General features: G+C 40.1%; 1 protein-coding gene across 6 annotated transcripts in view; it reads left to right on the top strand.

Annotated features, from left to right (window-relative positions):
- Nucleotides 1-18658, top strand: part of cacna2d1a (calcium channel, voltage-dependent, alpha 2/delta subunit 1a) — an 81930-nt gene extending 63272 nt beyond the window's left edge. For 4 of the 6 annotated variants that reach the window (XM_016677362.1, XM_016677361.1, XM_016677360.1 and 1 more), the window contains 17 exons: nt 907-967; nt 1064-1170; nt 3570-3654; nt 3800-3862; nt 4310-4413; nt 4510-4581; nt 4922-4989; nt 5075-5113; nt 5192-5263; nt 7160-7312; nt 8344-8396; nt 9755-9810; nt 10767-10893; nt 11144-11259; nt 11807-11889; nt 13534-13622; nt 16090-18658. In XM_016677362.1, the coding sequence (XP_016532848.1) occupies nt 907-967; nt 1064-1170; nt 3570-3654; nt 3800-3862; nt 4310-4413; nt 4510-4581; nt 4922-4989; nt 5075-5113; nt 5192-5263; nt 7160-7312; nt 8344-8396; nt 9755-9810; nt 10767-10893; nt 11144-11259; nt 11807-11889; nt 13534-13622; nt 16090-16126 (1385 nt within the window). In that variant the 3' untranslated portion in view covers nt 16127-18658. The remainder of the gene's footprint in view (nt 1-906; nt 968-1063; nt 1171-3569; nt 3655-3799; nt 3863-4309; nt 4414-4509; nt 4582-4921; nt 4990-5074; nt 5114-5191; nt 5264-7159; nt 7313-8343; nt 8397-9754; nt 9811-10766; nt 10894-11143; nt 11260-11806; nt 11890-13533; nt 13623-16089) is intronic. The other 2 variants (XM_007564019.2, XM_007564017.2) reach the window with 1 other exon arrangement.
- The last annotated feature ends 1899 nt before the right edge of the window (nt 18659-20557 follow it).

The raw sequence follows: 20557 nt of genomic DNA, 5'->3' as shown, positions 1-20557 counted from the left end.
GTTTATGCATATAATTAGAATCCTAATTAGAATTAGGATTCTAATTTCTGATTAGAATCCATCAGAAATTGATTCTAACAATTTCTGATTGTTAGAATCAGAAATTGTTTCTGATTCTAACAATTTCTTGTTAGAATCAGAAAATTTGTAATTTTCTGATTCTAACAAAAAATTACAAATTGTGACCCCCCCCCCTAATCAAACCAAAATAACTTTAAATGACATTCTGATGGTAAATGGTATTAATAAAAGCCTCGTCACGTTTCTGAACAGCAGGGAATGAGCAGAAAATCAGTTTAAATTGGTGGCTGTCAAAGTACTTTTCCTGAGTCCAAACATTATACAAAACTGGAAGTATAGCTTCATGAAAAGCTGCACAACATTTCTCAAAACATAAACGCGCTTTTCTCCAAAAGGCAAACTATTTAGAAAGTATTGAAGTAAAGTTTGACTATGCACAGAAACATGCAGGGCTTATCAAAAGCAGAGCACTAAATACATTTCAATAAAATGCAAAATGTTTCTGTAACCATTGCAGCGGGCTGCTGGTTTCATGTCGTCTTCATTATTCCAATAAATAATGGAGATTTTTATGAAGCTTTGAAAAACATTGCAAGATATAATTGCGTAACTTCAGCTTTGGGAAATGAACTGATGTGCAGGTTGGAATAAAATTTTGTCATCCAAGTACCACATTGGGGCAGGAATGGATTAATGGGCAAAGTCTCATATGAGTTTTTGTTTAAATGTTAGTGGGGCTGCTCTTCAAATGTCTCTTTACCAAGACATGTGATTTCTGCTCACTGCCAAAGGATTGTTAAAAATGTATCAAGTTCACAATGATGTCATCGCAACAGCTGTATACCAACCTAACTGAATTAGTGATATTTCTTCACTTATCTCTAGTTTCCGAGAGCCTGCTTGCAGACAAGTTTGATGAGTACGGGTATACATTTATTGCACCAAGGTATGTTTACATGCAACACATGTAAATCCTGCTTTCACTCCCGACTGGACTGCTTTGACTGAGTATACCCTACACCTTTGATTCTGTTTTCCTCAGGATGTACTGCAAAGACTTGAAGCCGCCTGACAAGAAGACGAACAACACAGAGTACCTGATGGACTTCAACAATTATATAGACACAAAGACTCCAAACAACCCTATGTGTAAGTGCAATCATGCTCTTTTCAGCAGTGCACGAGGAAGCCTTTTCACACTTTATTGTGCAACGTCAACAAGCATAGACCAACAAAATGTAGTAAACGACATCATCGAAGCGTCAGTCATAGCCCTCGCGTGCACGGGGCCCTCCACATTCTTGCCCACACAGCGAGGGACACACTGCCGATGGAGACGTGTCCAACTTTTGTAGGCTCTCTTTTTGTTGCAATCGTTGCAGCACCAGCTTTCTGCATCTAAGTTATCACATATTTTTTCAATCCTCTTTTCAAAGTTGTTGAAGCTCAGTCAGATTGGATGGAGAGATACTGTAAAGAAGCCTTCCCAAAGACTTGAGTATTTGTGGTTGTCGGGGACCACAATCCCTATGAAAACCTTTACAACTGTCTATTTTAATAGTTTAAACGCCAAATATATGTTTAATCTGCATAAATACACACAGTGGAGACTGCCTTGGCAACATCTACGGTCTTCCTTATCTCTGTTCTTGGGAATGCAGTCGGTCAGTGCCAAGGAAAATGAATGCTGCTCCTGGACTGGCCACTTTGCAAATACCAGTCATGTCGAGTATTATGTGAAGATTTATTTTTTTTTGGTCATCCCACACTTTTGGGAAGTAAACCAAAAAGTTTATAGTTTCATCACCTTCTTCCACATTTGCCATCTGCCCTACATGGCGTGAGACTGGATTTGAATTCACCAATCAGTTTTGTTCTTACTCTTCTTCAAAGGCCAGATTTGTGGATTTGTCCACCTGAGTTGTTGATGTCTGATGAAATCAATTGCTTGAAATAATTTTCAGATGTTTATGCATATGTTTTTTTTTCTAAACATATTCCATTTTCTGTCATTTCACAGTGATGTGCCATTTTGTGACATTTCCCCACATAAAATTGCACTAAAGACTCGATATGTTGCTTATAACAAGATAAAATGGGAAATGGTGTGACCAAAACTTTTGGAATTTATCTTTGCCACGTTTGCTTTAGCGACGCGAATAAATCCCTGCCATCTTACTCTCAGCAGTAAACACTTAATGCGAGTTCTCCAAGTGACCATGCTCCCAAATCTGTCATTCCACTGAGCTTTGGCCGGATGGTTTGGTGTGCATGACCTGGCAAAGCTTTGTAATGTGGAAAACCCCCCTCCCCGCCCCCTTCCCTTCATGTTACCTATTTGATGCTAACTCCAAACATTTGACCATCACATGCCTGGCTGCACATGTGTGAGGCACATCGGCTTAGCTGTGACACACACGCAGGCTTTCTCGCTCACACACACGCCATCCACCAGTTATATGCCTCCCACACCCCTCCTGTAGCCGCTCGACCTCATCCAATTACTGTGTGTTTGTGAAAAAGAGCAGGACACATGCAGCCCAGAGTGCGAGCAGAGCAATAAAACACAAATCAGGTCCGACGGACCTTCCCCGTGACATCTGACCAACGCATTACCATCCTTACCCTCTCTGGCATACTCTCATTGATATGAATTACCCATTTGTTGGCGCATTGAGCAAAGCAAAACGCTCCCCGGGCATTTATAAAAGGGCTCTTTTATTGCGTTCCATTGTTTAATTTGATGGTTTGCATTTAAGGACTTACTTCAAACATCTCAACATGATCAATCCAATAAAACTTTTCACCCAGTTGAATTATTACCTCCACCGTTATTAGCTGCTAGTTTAATGGAGTCCACAGAGAACCACAAGGGAGGGAGAGGAGCACGGCCCATGTGGAGGATTGGCGGCTCAGGAATCGTTACACGCTTTACGCGGTTAAGCCACTGCAGTGGCGAAGAAGTACATTAGGAATTCCTGGGCTGCCTTCAATAAAGAATCCCTAATGAAAACCACTGGATGGTGGGCTCGGAGGGGACCAAAGTGTTACACCAGCTGTTCTGTCTGATGTGTGAGGCGTGCCATAAAGACTGGGGGAGGTGGCGGCGGCGGAGGTGTATCGGCGAACCCTGACGTTTATGGACTGGAGCGGGTCGGTGGTGGGTTCAAAGAGCCAGGAGCGGCCAAAAAAGGGGCAATCCCTTTTATCGCCTCTTATGTTTGTCATGTGGTCTTGTTGGATGTCTGCAAAAGTATTCTTTACACCTGCACCACTTCACCACCTACACTACAGAATTTTGAATTGCAAAGTTTTTGGGGGTTTTCCCTCCCCCGTGTAACTTTGCTCTCTTTTGAGCCTTTGGGTGTTTTTAGTCCTGAGGTTTAATTATTTTGGTTGCCTGGAAATTGCAGAAAATGTTTGTGTTCTGTTTAAAGCTCACTCTTCATTTATTTATTTATTTATTAATCCATGTCATCATTTTTTCCAATATCTGTAATTACTCTTCAGTCATTTCAAGTAATATACTTCCCCCCCCCCCCGCTTAGGTAATGTGGAGCTTGTAAACCGGCTTCTCCTTGATGCCGGCATCACCTCTGATCTGATCAAGATCTGGAAGCAGAATGAGTTGCAGTGAGTAAAAAGCGGTCGTATTTGCTGTTTGGCGATACAGATGGTTTGAATATTTCAACATCACCAGTAAATGTCAGGCATGCATAAAACATATTCCAGGTTTTTGTTACCATGTTCTTATAGCTGCATTTTCCCTGCTTGTCAGGCAGGGTGTTACTGCCAGATTTGTTGCGACTGACGGAGGAATCACTCGCGTCTTCCCGAAAAGGTATATAGGAAATAAGATTCACAAACACTTTTTTTTTTTTCCAGTTGATTGACATTTCTGAATGACAGTAGGTTAATATAGCACCTGTGTGAAGGTGAATTCCTGAATCTTTTGATGTTGCTGTAAAGTGTTTATATTTTGATGCTGATTTTTCTGTGCCCTGACTAATAAGTCAGGAAAACTTCAACATCATCAGCTTTTAAATGTGTTTTCTTATTCACAAAGTAGTCATAGGTAAAGGCATTTTCTCTTCTTACCAAAATTTCTTGAACTAAAGTTTAGAAAATTAAAAGCATATCGTCTTAAAGAATTCATGAATAACTGAAGGTACTACTGTGTACTACGTAACGTAAATTAACTGCAACGGGATTGCAAGAACATAAAATTTAAATAATTTTTAAAAAAAAGCAGAATTTGGATTTCATCGTGTGCTCGCATGTCCAACAGCTCCGGGCTGGACTGGAAGGAAGAAGCAGAGACCTACGAGTCGAGCTTCTACAAGCGAAGTTTGGACAACGACGTGTACATCTTTACGCCAACACCCTGCACCGGTAAACCTGTCGAATATCAGGCACTATATGATCAGGGTGGCTTTCGAAAGAGATGCTTGTTAAAAAATGATAAACTTTCCTGTCTCCTTCGCGCAGAAAGTGACAGGGATGTCCTCGTGAGCCGAGCAGTAAACCTCGAGATTCACAACATTACGCTCAAACCAGCTGGTAAGCAGCATTCTAATGTTTAAACATGATTTTTTTTTTAAGCCTCTACTTAACAGCGGCGCCTCTTGTTACACACCGACATTTGCAACCACAGTTTTATCATCCACAGTCGCACTCTTATTTCATAACCGCCACCCCTCATTCGTCTGTTTCTCCCCGCTCTCTAACACACATACACAAACCACACATCAAGTCATCTCATCGCCTGTGATCTTTAGCCAAATTTAATTTTCAGGTTCAAAGAGGTAAAGTTGACACAGGGGGACCGGTTATGATCTAGGATGTCTGGATTTTGTATCATTTCTCTTCTTTTTTCTGTTTTTTTTTTTTTTTTGCTCAGTTGTTGGTGTGAAGTTGGACATCTATGCGTGGATGAAGAGCTTCATCAACATCACTTACAGGATGAATGTAAGTAGATGTTTATCGGCATGAAAGCGTTCCAGCATAGCTCGGCGTCGACGTTTGACCCTTTTCCGTTTCTCTGTCTTCAAAGTGCAAAGATGAAATCTGTGGTTGTAAGAAAGGTGATCCGGTAAGGGCGGCTTTTATTTTTTGGGAGTGTTTCAAACAACATAGTGGCGCGTCTGCGTAATCAATTCTGTGATTGCAGTACATAGACTGTGTCATTCTGGATGACGGCGGATTCCTGGTGATGTCCAATCAGGAGGACTATCTTAACCAGGTGGGCCTTAGTATTTTAACTCAGAATTGCTTGACATCGTAGCAGAGTTATCTCATTTCAAATGTGCTAAGACATTTGTACTAGAAGCTACACCAAAAATACTTTGTAAGATTTTGTGTTTTTGCAGCGTAAATATCACTATTATTACGTTATTAGATAGATCGATTATTTATAGGCCATTTAAAATAGACACGAATAATTTAATTCACGTCCACATCAGGTTGTATTTTTTAGTTTGGTCAATTTTTATATCAAGACATCCACAAAAATCAACAACTTTAGTCTTCAACAACTGTACTAATTTAACCTCTGTTTTTAGTTGAGCTAAATGTCATTTAGCACCAGTTTGCCTTTCGAAATGCAAACATTTGTACCCCTCAAGCCTCTTCAATGGAATTTGACCCATCTGACACACACACACGCGCAAACGCAACCACAGAAAACACACAGACAACACCCCTGTTTTCTCGTGCTAAACGCCAACAGTGGACCCCTGATGTCATTTGAGAAAATGTTGTTTTTTTCTGTTGTTTTTTTCCTCCATGCAGCTTTGACTCTGTCCTAATCAGGGCTGGGTGTCCGTTGGATAAATCAGCTGTCCTCTGATGTTTGGCAGCCGTACTAAAAAGCCAGCAGCCTTGTTTGTAGAGGCCTGTGCACGCTCAATCATATTTCCTTGAGGAGCAAAACTTCTTTCCCCCTTTATGACTTTCTTTCCCCAGTTCATTCCTTTTCATACCCCTAAGTACCTTCTGGGAGTCTGCAGCCGGCGAGGCTGAGATCGTTAATTCATTATTTTCTGTTGCTGCGCTGAGAAAGAGTAGAAGGCTCTCATTACCTTATGGATCGGAAGATTTATACATCGTTTGCCTAGAAAGTGGAAAGCTTGTGTGGAGGGGCCGCTTGTTAACAGTGACCCCACAAAGTGGAAGGGAAAGGATAGTTTGCATTTCCTAAAGTGCTCACACATGCACTTAAGCACATGTGCAACAAGATACTTACTGTATGTGGGAGCTCCCACCTGGATACATGAGTACTTAAACACTTTCGAACACGCGGTCATGTCACACCTCTGAGATTACAGCTGCTTGATGGACTGTTTTCACTATATTGTAATGAAGTCTGTCATCCTGGTTTTAGTGTCTGTGAAATCCCTGTTCAACCATGCTGGATATACATTGTCTTAAGGAAATTGCTGTAATGCTTTAACATTTACTCAGAACTGCAAACTTCCACTTTTTTTTTCTTCTTTTTTTTTTGAACTGGAATTGTACGTCATAAGACAAAGTTGTGCTGAGCCTCAAAGTAGAAATAAAAAGGATCAATACTTCTTTCGACGGCAACCTTGGCCTAGAACGTCTCTCATATTTTTCATCCTAAAGTGGAAAGAGGATGACGGAGCTACAGAATTGTTAAACAACTGAACTGACAGGCAGGGTAAATTCAGTGATCATCAAGGAAGTATCCAAGAGAGTGATGATAACTCTGCAGAATATTTCCGTCCTGCACACCACAATCTGGAGTTCTTACTTGCAAAAAAACCTTCCTTAAAAGAAAGTAAAATGTGAAGAAGTTCATAGATCGTGAATTCTCGGTCTCAGTAAAGTCGAGTTTTTCTACAAGGTGTACTTTATAGGTGTTTTTCTCATTCCAAAACAATTTAATTGGCCTTTGTTTCTGAAATTGTTTTCCCCTATAAGTTTTGAGGTCATGCAGTCGCACACCGGGAGACTTTGCCTCTGAGCCCGAGGCAAATTTTTAGTCTTCTACTCTGTTTTTGTTTGGAATCACGTTTCTTTTTAAAAAAAAACTCCGTGCCATGAACCCTGCACTCTCCATCGAGAGCGAAGCGAATACTGAAAGGAAACCGCTTTCTCCCTCTTCCCAACTCTTTAGATCGGCTGTTTCTTTGGTGTCATCGACCCTGACCTCATGAGAACTCTGGTCAACTCGTCGCTGTTCACCGCCAAGAGCACCTACGACTACCAGTCTCTCTGCGAGCCCAAGAGAGAGAGCAAAGCGGCTGCAGGCCTGCGCTCCATTTATGTGGTGAGTTACACAAGCCAGAGACCGTCCACGCAAAACACACGGGGCCGTGTTCACACCTTTCCGTATCCATACATGTTCTTTTTTACTAATTTGCATGCATGAACGGAGAGACGAATGTAAGCGTAGCTTATATTTGAACTTATATTTGCCCGCTCTCACACACACAAAGGTCATCAGTCGCCAGGGAGCCATAAATCTGGATATAGCAAATGAGGGGAGGAGGGGCAAGGGGGGGTGGAAGTGGAGAAACATGGTGAAAAGTGTTTGAGTGGGAGTTGCTGTTACAGTAACGAGATTAGGTGGTCTAATGTGCTTGAGTAACACATGGAGAAATGCAGAAACAGGTACCGCTTTACATCACTTCCAGAACGCGCAAATTGGGAGTGAAACGGCGCAGATTGCATGCAGAGATCACAGCGACAGACGAGGTTCCTCCGGGTGCTTCAAGGTTTAGACAAAAGCTGATTCCCGGGAAAGACAAAAAAAAAAATTAAAGTGTTTACCGTCCTCATCAATGGACAGATGAAAATGTGCAATTTCCCGTCCTGACCTAGAGTGTGTATGAAACACTCGATTGATCAGGATAGGATGAAAGGCATATTTAGTGATCAAAGGGGCCCCATCAGCGGCGGGTGATGCCTCTAACACGGTCGGTTTAAAAACTCCTAGATGACTCAACCTGCCATCAACTGGAGTGCAGGAGTACGGCGGCGACTCTCCAAAACAAGGCCCTCGCATGCTAACCCCTAATCAAAGCAGCATGTTGGCTCTTTCCCTCAACCCATTGGCTACTTTGTTTTCTTGCCGGTGCTTTGTTTGCATATTTACTCGCGCATCTGTTCAGGAGAACTGCGCTCTAATTTCCTCAGAGAAGAGAAGAAAATAAAACTCTTTGGCAGGGCCTGTTGGTATTTGTGCCTTGTAAATCTGCGCAGCCACTGTGAAAATAAACAGGATGTGCCTAGGATGATTTGTTAAGCTCTTCATTCACTATCTGTTTTTTGATATTTGTTTCCCCGTGCCTCTTCTAGCCCACAATAGCAGATATATTGAATCTGGGATGGTGGGCGACAGCTGCAGCCTGGTGAGTCATTTTTAGTTTATTTTTCCCTAATATGGATACAATTAGATTCATCCTCCCCTCCGTCCCCCTTTTTTCATACAAATTCAAACATCTTAAAGCCAACATTGTAAATCCTTCAGTCTAGTTCTTAATGAAAAGCAGCCAAGGATTTGTTCCTCCAAATGCACATACAGTATAGCATCTGTTTCATAGATAAATTGTTCCCAAGATGGTTGACATTCCACAAAATCTTCCATTGATTTATGCTCCGTCCCACTGTCTTGATGTCATCACCAGCTTGTATTACAATATGTCCTGTAAAGCTGAATTTGAAGGCCACAGACAGTGCGGCTATATTCACGGCCAAAGCCTCACATTCATGTGTTTTTAATTAGAAAAAAGATGCAATTGGGCCTTTGAGTCAACTTTGTTGCTAGCTTGCAGTTTGGTTTGGACGACTTTTACTTGCGTGCAAAATGTTGTTGTAAATTTGCAGGTAAATCGCAACAAATAACCAAATCAAAAAGTAGAATTTCACGAAGTGGAACTTGCATATAGAACGAAATTATTCTATTATTATTATCTTTAGCTGTTAATTTTGATATCTATGGGCTTTCCAGCCAATAAAACCCCCAAATTCAGTTTCTCAAAAGATTTGATTTTGATATTACTAACTAAACCATATTAAAGCAGTGCATTAAAAGTATAGCTGTAAGGCCAAAGGAGAACACAAAAGAACAATGAAAAGCACATAATGAACAAATAACAAGGCCGGTAAGAATAAACTGATGAAAAATGTTTTTAGTCCTGATTTAAAGGAGCCATCAGTTTCTGCTCATTTCATGTTTTCAGGGGATTTATCCTGTAGCTCAGGACCATGGAAACTAAATGCTGCCTCACCTGGTTTGTATTTGGCCCTGGGAACACAAAACAGGTCTCTGATAACCTGAGGGGGGTCCATATGGTTCATACTTGACCATCAATTGAGATGTATTGAGGCCTGCATTCAGAGCCTTACAAACCAACTTTATTATTTTACAAATAGTCGGTGCGGTGATTTAGGGGTTAGTAATCAGATTTTTTTTCCCCTGGTGGGGCCAGGACTCTTGGAGCAGCAATTAGAATGAGCTACAACTACCCAATTTTTATTTTATTTTTTATTAGTTGGGGGTTTTTTTTCTCCCAATTAATCTGTATGGACACCATTCCTAAAATATGTGTGTCCTATTTTGATAGGAAGCCCATTATTCTGGTGATGCTTTTAAATTGGTGACAGCTGTAATTTGTATTATAAATGATTGAGATGCACCTTTGAATTGGTTGAGATATTTCGATTGCTTAATATTCTGTGTCTTTTGAACTCTTGCCTTTGGATTTAGGTCAATTGTGCAGCAGTTGCTGGTCAGCGTCACATTCCCAAATTTTCTGGATGCAGGTGAGTGCGTTTGATTTAATCTTTAAGATGCTTTCTTAACTTTAAATCTGAGTTTTTGGTTCATTAAAAAGGGCTTTGAAGCTTTAAGTTAGACCATGGCTCAGAACTCACTCGTCAGACGTAATTGGCTTGTAAAAGGGTCACGTATTGCTTTTGGACAAAAGAACGAATTGGCCTTAAACTTTTTTTTGCTGTTGAAAATAAACTTTGTAAACTCAATCAAACCCTCCCCTTGGGGTAGATTCAGTTGTCGCACATGCGAAGCAGAGATACATGAGGTGCCAAGTGAAGTATTAGAAATGACAGATCGCAAACGACTTCAGAACAAAGCCCGGAGAGCAGGCTCGTCTGTTTTCTGATGAAGATGTTCCCTTGTTGGATTAATTCTCTTTCCTGCCATGTGGATCCAGTTTTGGTTTAATAAAACACAGTTTTGAAGTAAGTTTCCTGTTGCCACTTAAAATATGTGTCTCGACTGAATTTTACAAGCAGACGTGTGCAGGGAGCACATGTTTTTATTTTGTTTTATTTTTTATTTTTTTTGCAAACATAATTTTGGTTTCAGGAAAAGGGAGCGTATTTGTCCATAGAAAATAACATCTTGGCTACAGGAATCAGAATTTGCACAGGAACGGTGTGACATGGACTTCTTCACATGCTCAACAAATATACTCGAGTTCAAGAGTTGGATTTTTATAAATTTAGCGTGAGGTTCTCACTGCAACAAAAAAAAAAGTATTTTAAAGCTTTTGACACATTAAATTTGTTGACATCTGTGACGTTGCAGCCGTTATTTGTTTCTTCTTTACTCCTTCACTCGTGCAGACCCGTCTTCAGTCTGCTGATTGAAAGTCTGTCTGCACATATGTGTTGTTATCTAAGTTGATTATATTGCTGTAATTTTTTAATCATACCAATAAAGTCCAATCTCTACACGCTTTCAAATCACCCGGCAGCTGAAACGGACGATCAAGTGTCGGATGCGATGTCTAAGGAGGTGTGCATCACAGAGCAAACGCAGTACTTCTTTGAGAACAATGAGTCATCCTTTGGAGGCTTATTTGAGTGTGCAAACTCCACCAGGTAAAGTGCGTCACACAACATATCCTAGGTTTATTTTCATCCATGATGTTGTTGTTTTGAGTTGCAATCAGTTCTAGTAGAGTTAGTCCCGCAAGGCGCCATTCCTGCATCTTCCTCTGTATCCGTTTTGGGTTAAATATTCCACTTCCCACATCTCCTGTGAGGATGTTTGAGTGAGACTGTGTCTTTCCTGGACTTAAGTTGAAAAAAGTGCTCTCATCTCTCTTCTGTGTGTGTTCTCTTTTTCTAGGCAATACCTCGCTGAGAAGGTGCCAAATACAAACCTGGTCTTAATCATTAGCGACAGACAACAAGACAACAGCCAGTCATGTGGATTGGGGCCGTTAGTGCAGGATGAAAAGCAGTGTATCCTTTGAAAAAAAAAGAAAAAAAAAACTTTATACGGCAGAGTGTGTGTGCATTTAATTCAGTGGACAGGTGTTTGAGAAAAACTTGTGCAAAGACGGCCGTGTTTGGATGCAGTAATGAATTAGCAGACTCGGCGACCGTAATAAGAGCAATAATTTCCCGCCACAACTGACTTTTCCAAATTAGCACAAACTTCCCATTGGCCTGCGTTGTGTCTTTGTCTGTGAAGCACATGGCCGAGGGATCAGTCTGCCAAGTAGCTTACAAACAAATCTAAGATGATCTTTCAAACACTCCAGCCTGCATTCAATTATGGAAGGAGCTTCTTGGAAAACCCAATAGAGTTGAAAACGGCTGCCACGTCATGGAGATATTGAGCAATGTGCTCAAAATCCATGTTTTAAATATTTAATGTTCTTTCAGGTTATTTGGTTTGTAGCGACGTCTGCTGCAATCACAGCTTTTCATATGAAGAGAATGGATTTTTTTTTTTTTGCTGAATCACTCTTTAGCTGTTATGGTTTCTTATATCTTGACTTCTTAGCTGCTGGGCCGGATCCTTGTGAAATGGCTCTCAGTCCTCGCTACAGGAAAGGCCCAATAGTTTGCTTTGATAAAACTGAGCACGTAAGTTATTTTTATTATCTTTTTTTCTTGAGATCACTGACAAATGTTTGTTGTTTTTTTTTCTTCAGAAGTATTGATTTTCTGTAAATTGTTCCTCAACGTGCACAATTTCCAAAGAGAAAGTTCGTAAGAAGGACAATCTTTAGAAGACTGAAACGGCACTCGGCGATTGTTTTTGTTTCTCTTATTTTATTGAAGTTTTTCCTTCGTTTTTAATGGCACACATTTCGAAATAGCTTAAACAGCGGTGTTCTGTAAACGGTGGGTTTATAGCTGTCTGATGCTGCAGGAAATAGGACATATGAGGGCAGTTAAGGTAAATCAAGACCTATGGTGAGTTTGTGAGCTGTTGAAAGACACTAGAACTTGCCACAGAGTTGAGTGGAAGTGCAGGTCCAGGTGATAACTCCCGGTGAGTAGTTCTGCAGTTTCCCAGTTTCAAATTTGTAATTTCATCCGCAGCTGATTCATAGGTGTTAGAAACTCTCATTTAACATCTGAAACATTGGAAATAGAAATTGAAAGGATACACATTACAGTTCTTGCATCAACTTTGTTCATCTAGTTTGTCCTCCATGCATTCAAGTTATCAGAGATTGATTATATAAGTTAAACATGCAAAAATCAAGTTTGTTCCTCTATTCATCCTACCATCATCAATCTGTTGGTTGCTTCGTCCATCCATCCACTCACCACTTTTATTTCAGGCATTTTTATATACAAGTTGCTTATTTAAAGGCTTACAATTGTAGGAATATGTCACATAGAAAAAAATGTCTTCTTCCTCTTTATTTTTATGCTTTAGATGAGTAAAAATCAGCTCAGTAAAAGATTTTTAGCTCACTAAAAAAGAAATTAAGCCTAAAGGGGCTTTGGTTTAAAATGGACTGAGAATTCTGGGGGGTTTTTTAAGTCTGTAAAAGTGTGTAATCTTGACATGACGAGGTATAGGAACCCTAATATAGACAAAAGTAAAAAAAAATAAAATAAAAAATACTGTTGCCTTTTTGACTTTCCACTCTCCTCCCCAAAAATGAAAAGAATAGCGACAAATTAGAGAGAACGAACCAAATTCCAGAATAATGTTTTTTACTGAAAAAGAAGAAATTCCCCAAGTTACGTTTTCGCTGAGTATATCGTGGAAGAATCGCACCCATGGCAGCATTCAGTCACTAATATCTCTACCTGGTGCACATCACACTTCCTTGTTTCCCTAAAGAGAGGTCCGTGTGAAGGTCTACCATGCAGAGACAGTCGGATGTTCTAGGAATGAATGAATATCTAGGCCAAAAAAACATTTTTTCTGAGCTGCACAGAGTCTTAGCGTGTGAAACCTCAAGGCCGGAGCGCTCCGTTTATTTTGATTCTATAGTCCTTTTTCCAGTGTCGGTTTGACATTCTCACAAATGATCTCCTACGCCTGCTTTGTCTCTCTCACTCACACAAATGCAAACACTCACCCACGCACTAACTCTTATTGCCTCTTAATTGAACGCATCTGACTTTTTTTTTTTTTTGATATGCTTCTTTCACTCTGGAGTTTTTTTCTGCTTATGTTTGATTTCTAACTTTGACCTTTTGCTGCATGATTCACGTTCTCTGCTTTCTCTCTGTCCTGCTTTGTGATTGTCTGTTGATGGTTAGGATGAGGCCATGTGCCGAAGGAGCGCTGGCTCCCCATTGGCTTCCTCTCTGCTCATGTTACTGCTGCCACTGTTCATGTGCTGTCTCGGGTCAGTCGCGTAAAGCAAGTTCTTTGTCTCTCATGAACGTCCTGTTATTTTCCGACACTGAACCCAACCGTTTTTGGCTTTCGTGTCGTGTAGTCTTGTTTCCAGTCCTCAGTTTGTTTTCCTACCCTTATCTCCTCTCCTGCTTTTTTCAAATAGCCACTCCGTTCCATGACTTCATGCCTTTTTCCATTGTTTTCCCACACTTGTCCTCATCGCCTGTCACTCGCTCATATTATACTACTGTCTGACTTCACCTCCCTGTCTCTGTCTGTCTCTCCTCAATATGTTCCCCATCTCACCTGACTTTGAACTTCGCACCGTGCTCTTTGTATCTTTCCTCATCTATCATTATCTGTCTCGAGATGCAGAGACTCCTGCGCCTCTAGTGACTCTTGACGTACCCAGACACCAGCAGAAACAGATCACTCGCCTCTCATTTGCATCCAGATATTCATGCGACTCTCTTAATGTTTCTCGACTTGGTTTCCATTTGCCAAAAAGCTTCCAAATTTGCTTTCACCGTGGTATGCCTACAGATCGAGTGGTTTGAAAGAACTACTTACACGCCTTTGATAGAGCTTAGAGGTATGACGTACAGTTTTTCACGTTTTCAGATTCAGGTTCAACATTTTTGTTTCATGTTTTACTTGTCCTCCTCGATGCACTGACTCTGTTTAGAATTATAAAACTGCTACTTTTCTAATTCCCTATAGACAGAAAGTTTGTCTATAGGGAACTTAAGGAGGTTCAGTCTCAAGTTGCGGTATTTAATTTCAACCTTATTTATAATGGTGCCTAAGCTAGCATTTGTTTAGCATATTTGCTTACACAGTAAAAGTAGTGAACTGGTGTCTTAACTCACAAATCCCCATCATCTTGAACGTTTTTTATTGTTAAAAGCTGCCAAAAAAATTGAAAGAACCAATGAACCAATGTCGGAAGCTGTTGGAGAGGAAATGCCTGCAAACATTTAGCCTTTGGCAGAAACACGTTTTAGAACGCTCACTCTGTCCCAGGTAGGTGTCGTTACACAAGTGATGTCATTGATACAAGTTGTGATTTGTATGGCTCAGGGGTAACTGTAGGACGTCACACTCATTCATGATTTGTGTCACTCCACCAAAATCCTCGTTTGTCTGCAACGTTCTCCAGTCCCCGAAGGCTGGTGTCCTGTGACTTTTGGATCCTAACACATCTCTAACACACCTGAATCAAAAGGCTGAAGTACCGCCTTGGTATCTCAGCAATTTTTACAAAGTCTTGGTCACAAGACTTTGTGAAACAAGGCTTCAGGTTAATGAAATGCATTCATTAACAAAAATGAATGCATTTTTGTTAATGACAGAAGGAGCATCCAAACGTTGCAGGATACCGGCCGTCAATGGCAGGAGTTGCAAACCCCTGGTCTACATCCGCAACAGCTCCTCAGTCCTACAGTCCCACTGCTTTTCTTTTTGTTTTCTTCTGCTGCATCACATGTGAAAACATTTTAAATACCGTATTTTCCGCACTATGAGGCGCACCTAAAAACCTTCAATGTCCTCAAAAGTCGACAGTGCGCCTTATAATCTGGTGCGCCTTATATATGGACCAATATTGAGCCACAACAGGTCATGCAACTACGGCAAGCAGCCGCCGACTTCATTTTCCCCGGTAGAAGAAGAAGCGCACGGTGCATGCTGGGATAGTTGTCAGAACGCTGGTTTGTTATCTATTAATGAAGTTTGACTGACCTATCTACCTACCGACCGTCTAGAATCAGGTCGTCTGCAGGTCATTTAGCACTACGTTCTCCACAAACATGCTGTGCGCGAACGGAGAAGGGTGATCATCGTCCGGCCACGCCCTGGCCCAGTCGCGGAAGGCTCTCCTCGCCGACCGGAGACGGACTGTTTTGTTGACATTCCGTTTAGTGCAGCTCCATCTAGTGGATGCATAACGTAACTCCAGCCTCTACTGTAGCGTCTATTCTACACGCCTTATAATGCGGTGCGCCTTATATATGAAAAAAGTTTTAAAATCAGCCGTTCATTGAAGGTGTGCCTTATAATCCGGTGCGCCTTATAGTGCGGAAAATACGGTAACCCAACGACTTATTGAGTGATGATCAGCGTGATGAAGTAGTCAAACATATAAGAACTCAGGAAAGTATGCTCTTAAGAACATGGATGACAACCCAGGAATTATAGTCTACAATTGTTACATTGGCACAATGGAAATTTGCCAATGAAATATGGCAAATGGTGACGATTCTCCAGATTCATTATATATTCAGTTTAGCTTTACAGCTGCAGATTTACTGTTTACTGGCTACAATGTTGGAATTTGAGTTCATCCACTCCAAGTTATAGTTACCACTCCTTCACTGTACAGCAATAGCTTGAAAGTGTGATTCAACACAACAAGTTTAAACAGTTATTTTATAACGTTATAAGTTTTTTTTTCTTCTTCTTCTTCTTCCTCCCAGGAGGAGGACCCAGACTGTGGCGGGGTGTCCGGCCTGACCCCCTCGCTTTGGCTGATGGTGGTCATTCAGGTGGTGTCGCTCTGGGCTGTGACTGATTCGAGGCACCATGCCATCCCATCATGACCTCAGAAAAACATGATCTCTAGCCTCCCTCCAGATCAACAACAACATGGCTACCAGCATCCAGAGCTGCCACCCAAAGCAAACAGCCGCTCGAAACAAACACAAAAAAAAGAATAAATAAATAAAAAGAAGAAGAGACTGAAGTTATTTTGTTTTCAGGGTGTTCTCAAAGTGTCTTCATTTGGGTGATGTGGACGAAAACATTTACCAGAGGACAAAGGGTAAAGGGATTGGACGTCAACTATGACTCTCGTTTCTTCTCCTGAGAAATGAAGAGATTCACCGTGATCGCCAATTTTCAAAACACAATCTGTTTGTCTCTGAAAGAGATCGTTTCAAGCATTGGTTCAGTGGCATAACTGTTGGCATACATCGTGAGTGGAGTGGCTTGACTATTAAAGATGCCGAGAAGAATATTACCCTTAGAGAGAATAAACGTTAAGAAATGACTTGCAGTACTTAGTTTTTATTCTGGTTTTCAACTTTCTACAGTAGAAGCAAAGTCGTACATATATTTTTTATTATTATTGTCCTAGAGATACTTAAAGAGAAACCCACATTTTCACGGTGTCTCTTACAGTCCGACGTTCTTTTGCTGGCATAACCCGTCTCCCGAGCGGAAACTATATCCTTAGCGACATTCATTCACAGAAGCCAACTCTTGTACTGCCGCAGAGAGCGCTTGTTTATGGGTGTGGAGTTTTAACGTTCGAGTTAATTTTTGAAATTAGCTCTGGAGTTACGCGTTTGAATTTTCTGCCTTGGTTTTTGCTTTGTTTTTAGGATTGTTCCAGGGTAATCTTTGTTGCCATTGCGCACATTAAACCAATCAGGAGACATCCGGCTTGTGTCCTCTGAGGCTCAGTGGACAAAATGTCTAGTGCCATGTGGACTGCGTGACTCTGACAAACCCTCTGTAGACTGTAGCTGCTAAATGGAGTGTACTGTTGGTTATTTGAGTGAAGTGTCTGTACAGGGTTGATGCATTAAAGAATCTGAATGAGGTGTAAGTGACATTTTCTGTGGTCATGAGGGGTACATTTATTTATTTTTTGCTGTCATTGTATAATTTTACTGTCTGAATTTAAATTCAAGTGCATTTGGTCTCCAGTTATTTAACAGCCCTGTTTCCAAAACTGATCCCTCCCTGGAAATTCAATGGAGGACAGAAAAAAAAAGAAGTCTTAAATTGTTCTGGGTTCTTTTTTTTAATGTTTGAAAGTTGCAAATGTTTCTCAGAGGTAGCAAGAGTTCTGCATTCAGAAACAGAGCAACACTTCCAACTGTCCAGAAAATGTTTTTTTTAAGAAAGGCAAAGTAAGTTCACTTTGATTATTAACATAGCTACCACTTAATGAACCATGTTTTAATTTAGGTTTGTCAGGAGTTTAGCAATTGGTCCGTTTAACAGATTAAATTGAGTATTCTAATAATTTGCTTGTTGCTTGTAGTTACATGCTGTTTCTGTTTCTTTAAATTGCCTACAATGCATCAGCATTCTTAATCCTTTTGATTGCTCCTTTCATTTTTTTCAAAAACGAGCTGCTGCTGTTTAGGATATTTTAGTTTTTTTGTGCCTTGTTCTTACATTTGTTACATGCCCCGTCAAATTTCTTGTACGCCTCGAACTTTGGTTCTCACCTACAGATATCGCATTAGTGTTCTGAATACTTAAGCCGATACATTTAGTTTTGTGAAGAAACGTTTTGTTTCTGCTTCCTTCCACCTCATCTGTACGCTACTTTACAGTGGCACGTCAAATAAATTCACAATCGGATACATAGATGTTTGTGATTTGCCCTGTGACGAAATGTGGCAAAATTCAAGGCTTATGAATACATTTTCCAGACACCAAGTATATGCAAAATACAACCATATATTTAAAAACAAATGTTTGATTGAGGTCACTGTAAAAGTAGACAGAAGCATGATCTTATTTTCTTTTTAGAAGAATTGATTAATTTCATGAATGCACTAATTGATCAAAAAGCTGCTTCCAAGCAAAACAAATCTGCCAGCTTCTCGAGTGGAAACAAATCAAGTGTCGGCCTTTGAGAGCCACATTGGAAATCTGGGCTTCCCACAAGTCTAAGCGTGTCGGAAATGATTTGTTTTTGGTTGCTAATTTATCTATTTGTAACATCGGGAGGATTTGTGGAATATGCCCCAAACAGGCTGGAAGTCATGCATCATAACCAAGCTTCAAATTCTCCGCATGAAAGCGTTCTTTTTAAAGAAAAAAGAAAAAAACTTCACTTGATACTTATCCATTGCTTTACTTGCAGTTTGAGAATCAGGAATTTGTTGATGTCCCTGCGGAACTGATGCATATAAAATAACTGTAACCAGTGTGGTTACATTTGAAAATGATCCCTCCTGTTGACATTTTACATCAGATATTCTGTTAGAAACAGAATCTGATTACGTTGTAAAATATCCACTCTGGGGGGGGGAAAAACTTAAAAAAAACAACGGTTTGTCATGCACTTGAAACAAAGCCAGGGTATCTGTGTGCAAGTATAAGTTTATGTTCCGATGCGTGTGTGCAGTAATCATTTTTATGTGCTGATCTAAAAAAAAAAAAAAAGTTAGACAATTTGCTTTGTTTCATAATTAATCATGAGCATCTTTTGATTTTCAGTCAAAACTTCATAAGCAAGGATTTCATTTCTGTGTGACAAACGTTTTGTTGGCGGCAGATGAGTGAGATTTTGGCATTATCATAAAACCAAAACTCGTATAATCATCCACTTTAAAGGCTGTTTGAGGTGCACTTTTGATCCTGAAGGCATTTTCTGTAACTTTAGCCTTCTAACAGCAGCAGTGCGGTTACAATTGTATCTATTCACCTCTTCAACTATCAGGAAGTGCCATATAGTTGAACTTGTATTCTCTTGTGGAGAACCTGTTATGATATAGCTTTTATGCAATGTTACTGAGGCACGACTCAAGTATCTGAAATTATATCCCTGTGCTGCATGGAGATGGCTGATAAAATCCGGTGTGCTTCTGCTGTTTTAAAATGTGTAGCCTTGGAAAAGCATTATATCGTTGTTGTCGAGCATTTATCCACTGTATAACAAGGTATGATCAGCTAATACTGCCCTCCTGTTGAGGAGACAGCATTTGGCTTTACTGCATACAAAAAAAAAAATCCTGACTAATGACGTTTAGATGCACTGTTCAAACTGACTGATGCCTTCCATGATTGATGCACCATACCAGTGGTTTAGCCCATTTTCTACAAACTAGAAATTGAGCAATTGTTTCTCAGATATAAAATGGTAGCTTTCTAAAGGTTTTCTTGTGATTTATTTCTTAAACTTGGGTAAGCGCTGATGGGTTTCCCTCCATTACAAGTGAAACCCTCAAGACAAAAACTTCATGATACCATATGACTAGTTTTTAGCATCACTATGAAGTTTAAAGTTCTGGTAGAAGCACTGTTTCAGTGCTAACTTGTTTACATGCTCTGGCTAACATGCTAATCTGCAATGGAGAACATGCTTAACTATACCATTAAAAAAAAAACTAGCATAAAAGCAAAATTGCTACTTTGCTTTTATGTAATAGTTTGCTATGTTGCGCTTTTTAAATTAACTTAACGTTGTACATATTTTTTGTTTTGTTTTTTAGCTAGCAACTAGCTAATCAACTAGCTGTCAAGCTACAGCTACTTAGCTGTAGCTTGACAGCTACAGCTAACTAGCTGTTAGCTACAGCTACAGCTAGTAGCTGTAGCTGGTAGCTACAATTTGAGCTACACCAATTTGAGCTTTGGTGTAGCTCAAATTGCACAAATTTGAGCTACACCATTAACTTAAAATTTAAACAAATATGAGGAGTTTTGTCTTTTCATGGCTGTGTTGAAAACAATAGCGGTGCAGATTAAAAAAAAGGTTTAATTTTGCTTTGGTTCTTTTCTAAAAGGCTATGGAAGACTGGAAACTTTTTTTTTATGTTTTGCCTTGTAATAAATATTACAGTTAATATTTAATATTACAGTTCATATTTAGCTGTAAATATTTCCTGACAACTCCTTCGGACTTCTCAAGCATGGTGTTAAACTTCTACCACCTCCTAATACAGCCTATTTATGTGATATTGACACAAAATCAGCAGAATCATACCTTCTGGACATGTTTGTTTTCTATTACATTGCTACACTCTCCAGTAAATGCTGTATAGAATTATATTTTCTACCCACTCAGATAAGAATCACCTTTGTTGATTTTCTTAAGTTTCCTGGCTTTACATACAGCTGTCTATTAAAGACTACCTCCTTTCTACCAAAGATGTCATAGTGCCAGTACCAGTGTGTACTCAGTCTTGCCTTAAAGTGTAT

Source organism: Poecilia formosa, unplaced genomic scaffold (genome assembly GCF_000485575.1).
Source record: "Poecilia formosa unplaced genomic scaffold, Poecilia_formosa-5.1.2 Scaffold154, whole genome shotgun sequence".
Lineage (NCBI taxonomy): Eukaryota > Metazoa > Chordata > Actinopteri > Cyprinodontiformes > Poeciliidae > Poecilia > Poecilia formosa.
Note: the sequence above shows the minus strand (reverse complement) of the source record. Positions and strands in the feature narration are given on the sequence as shown.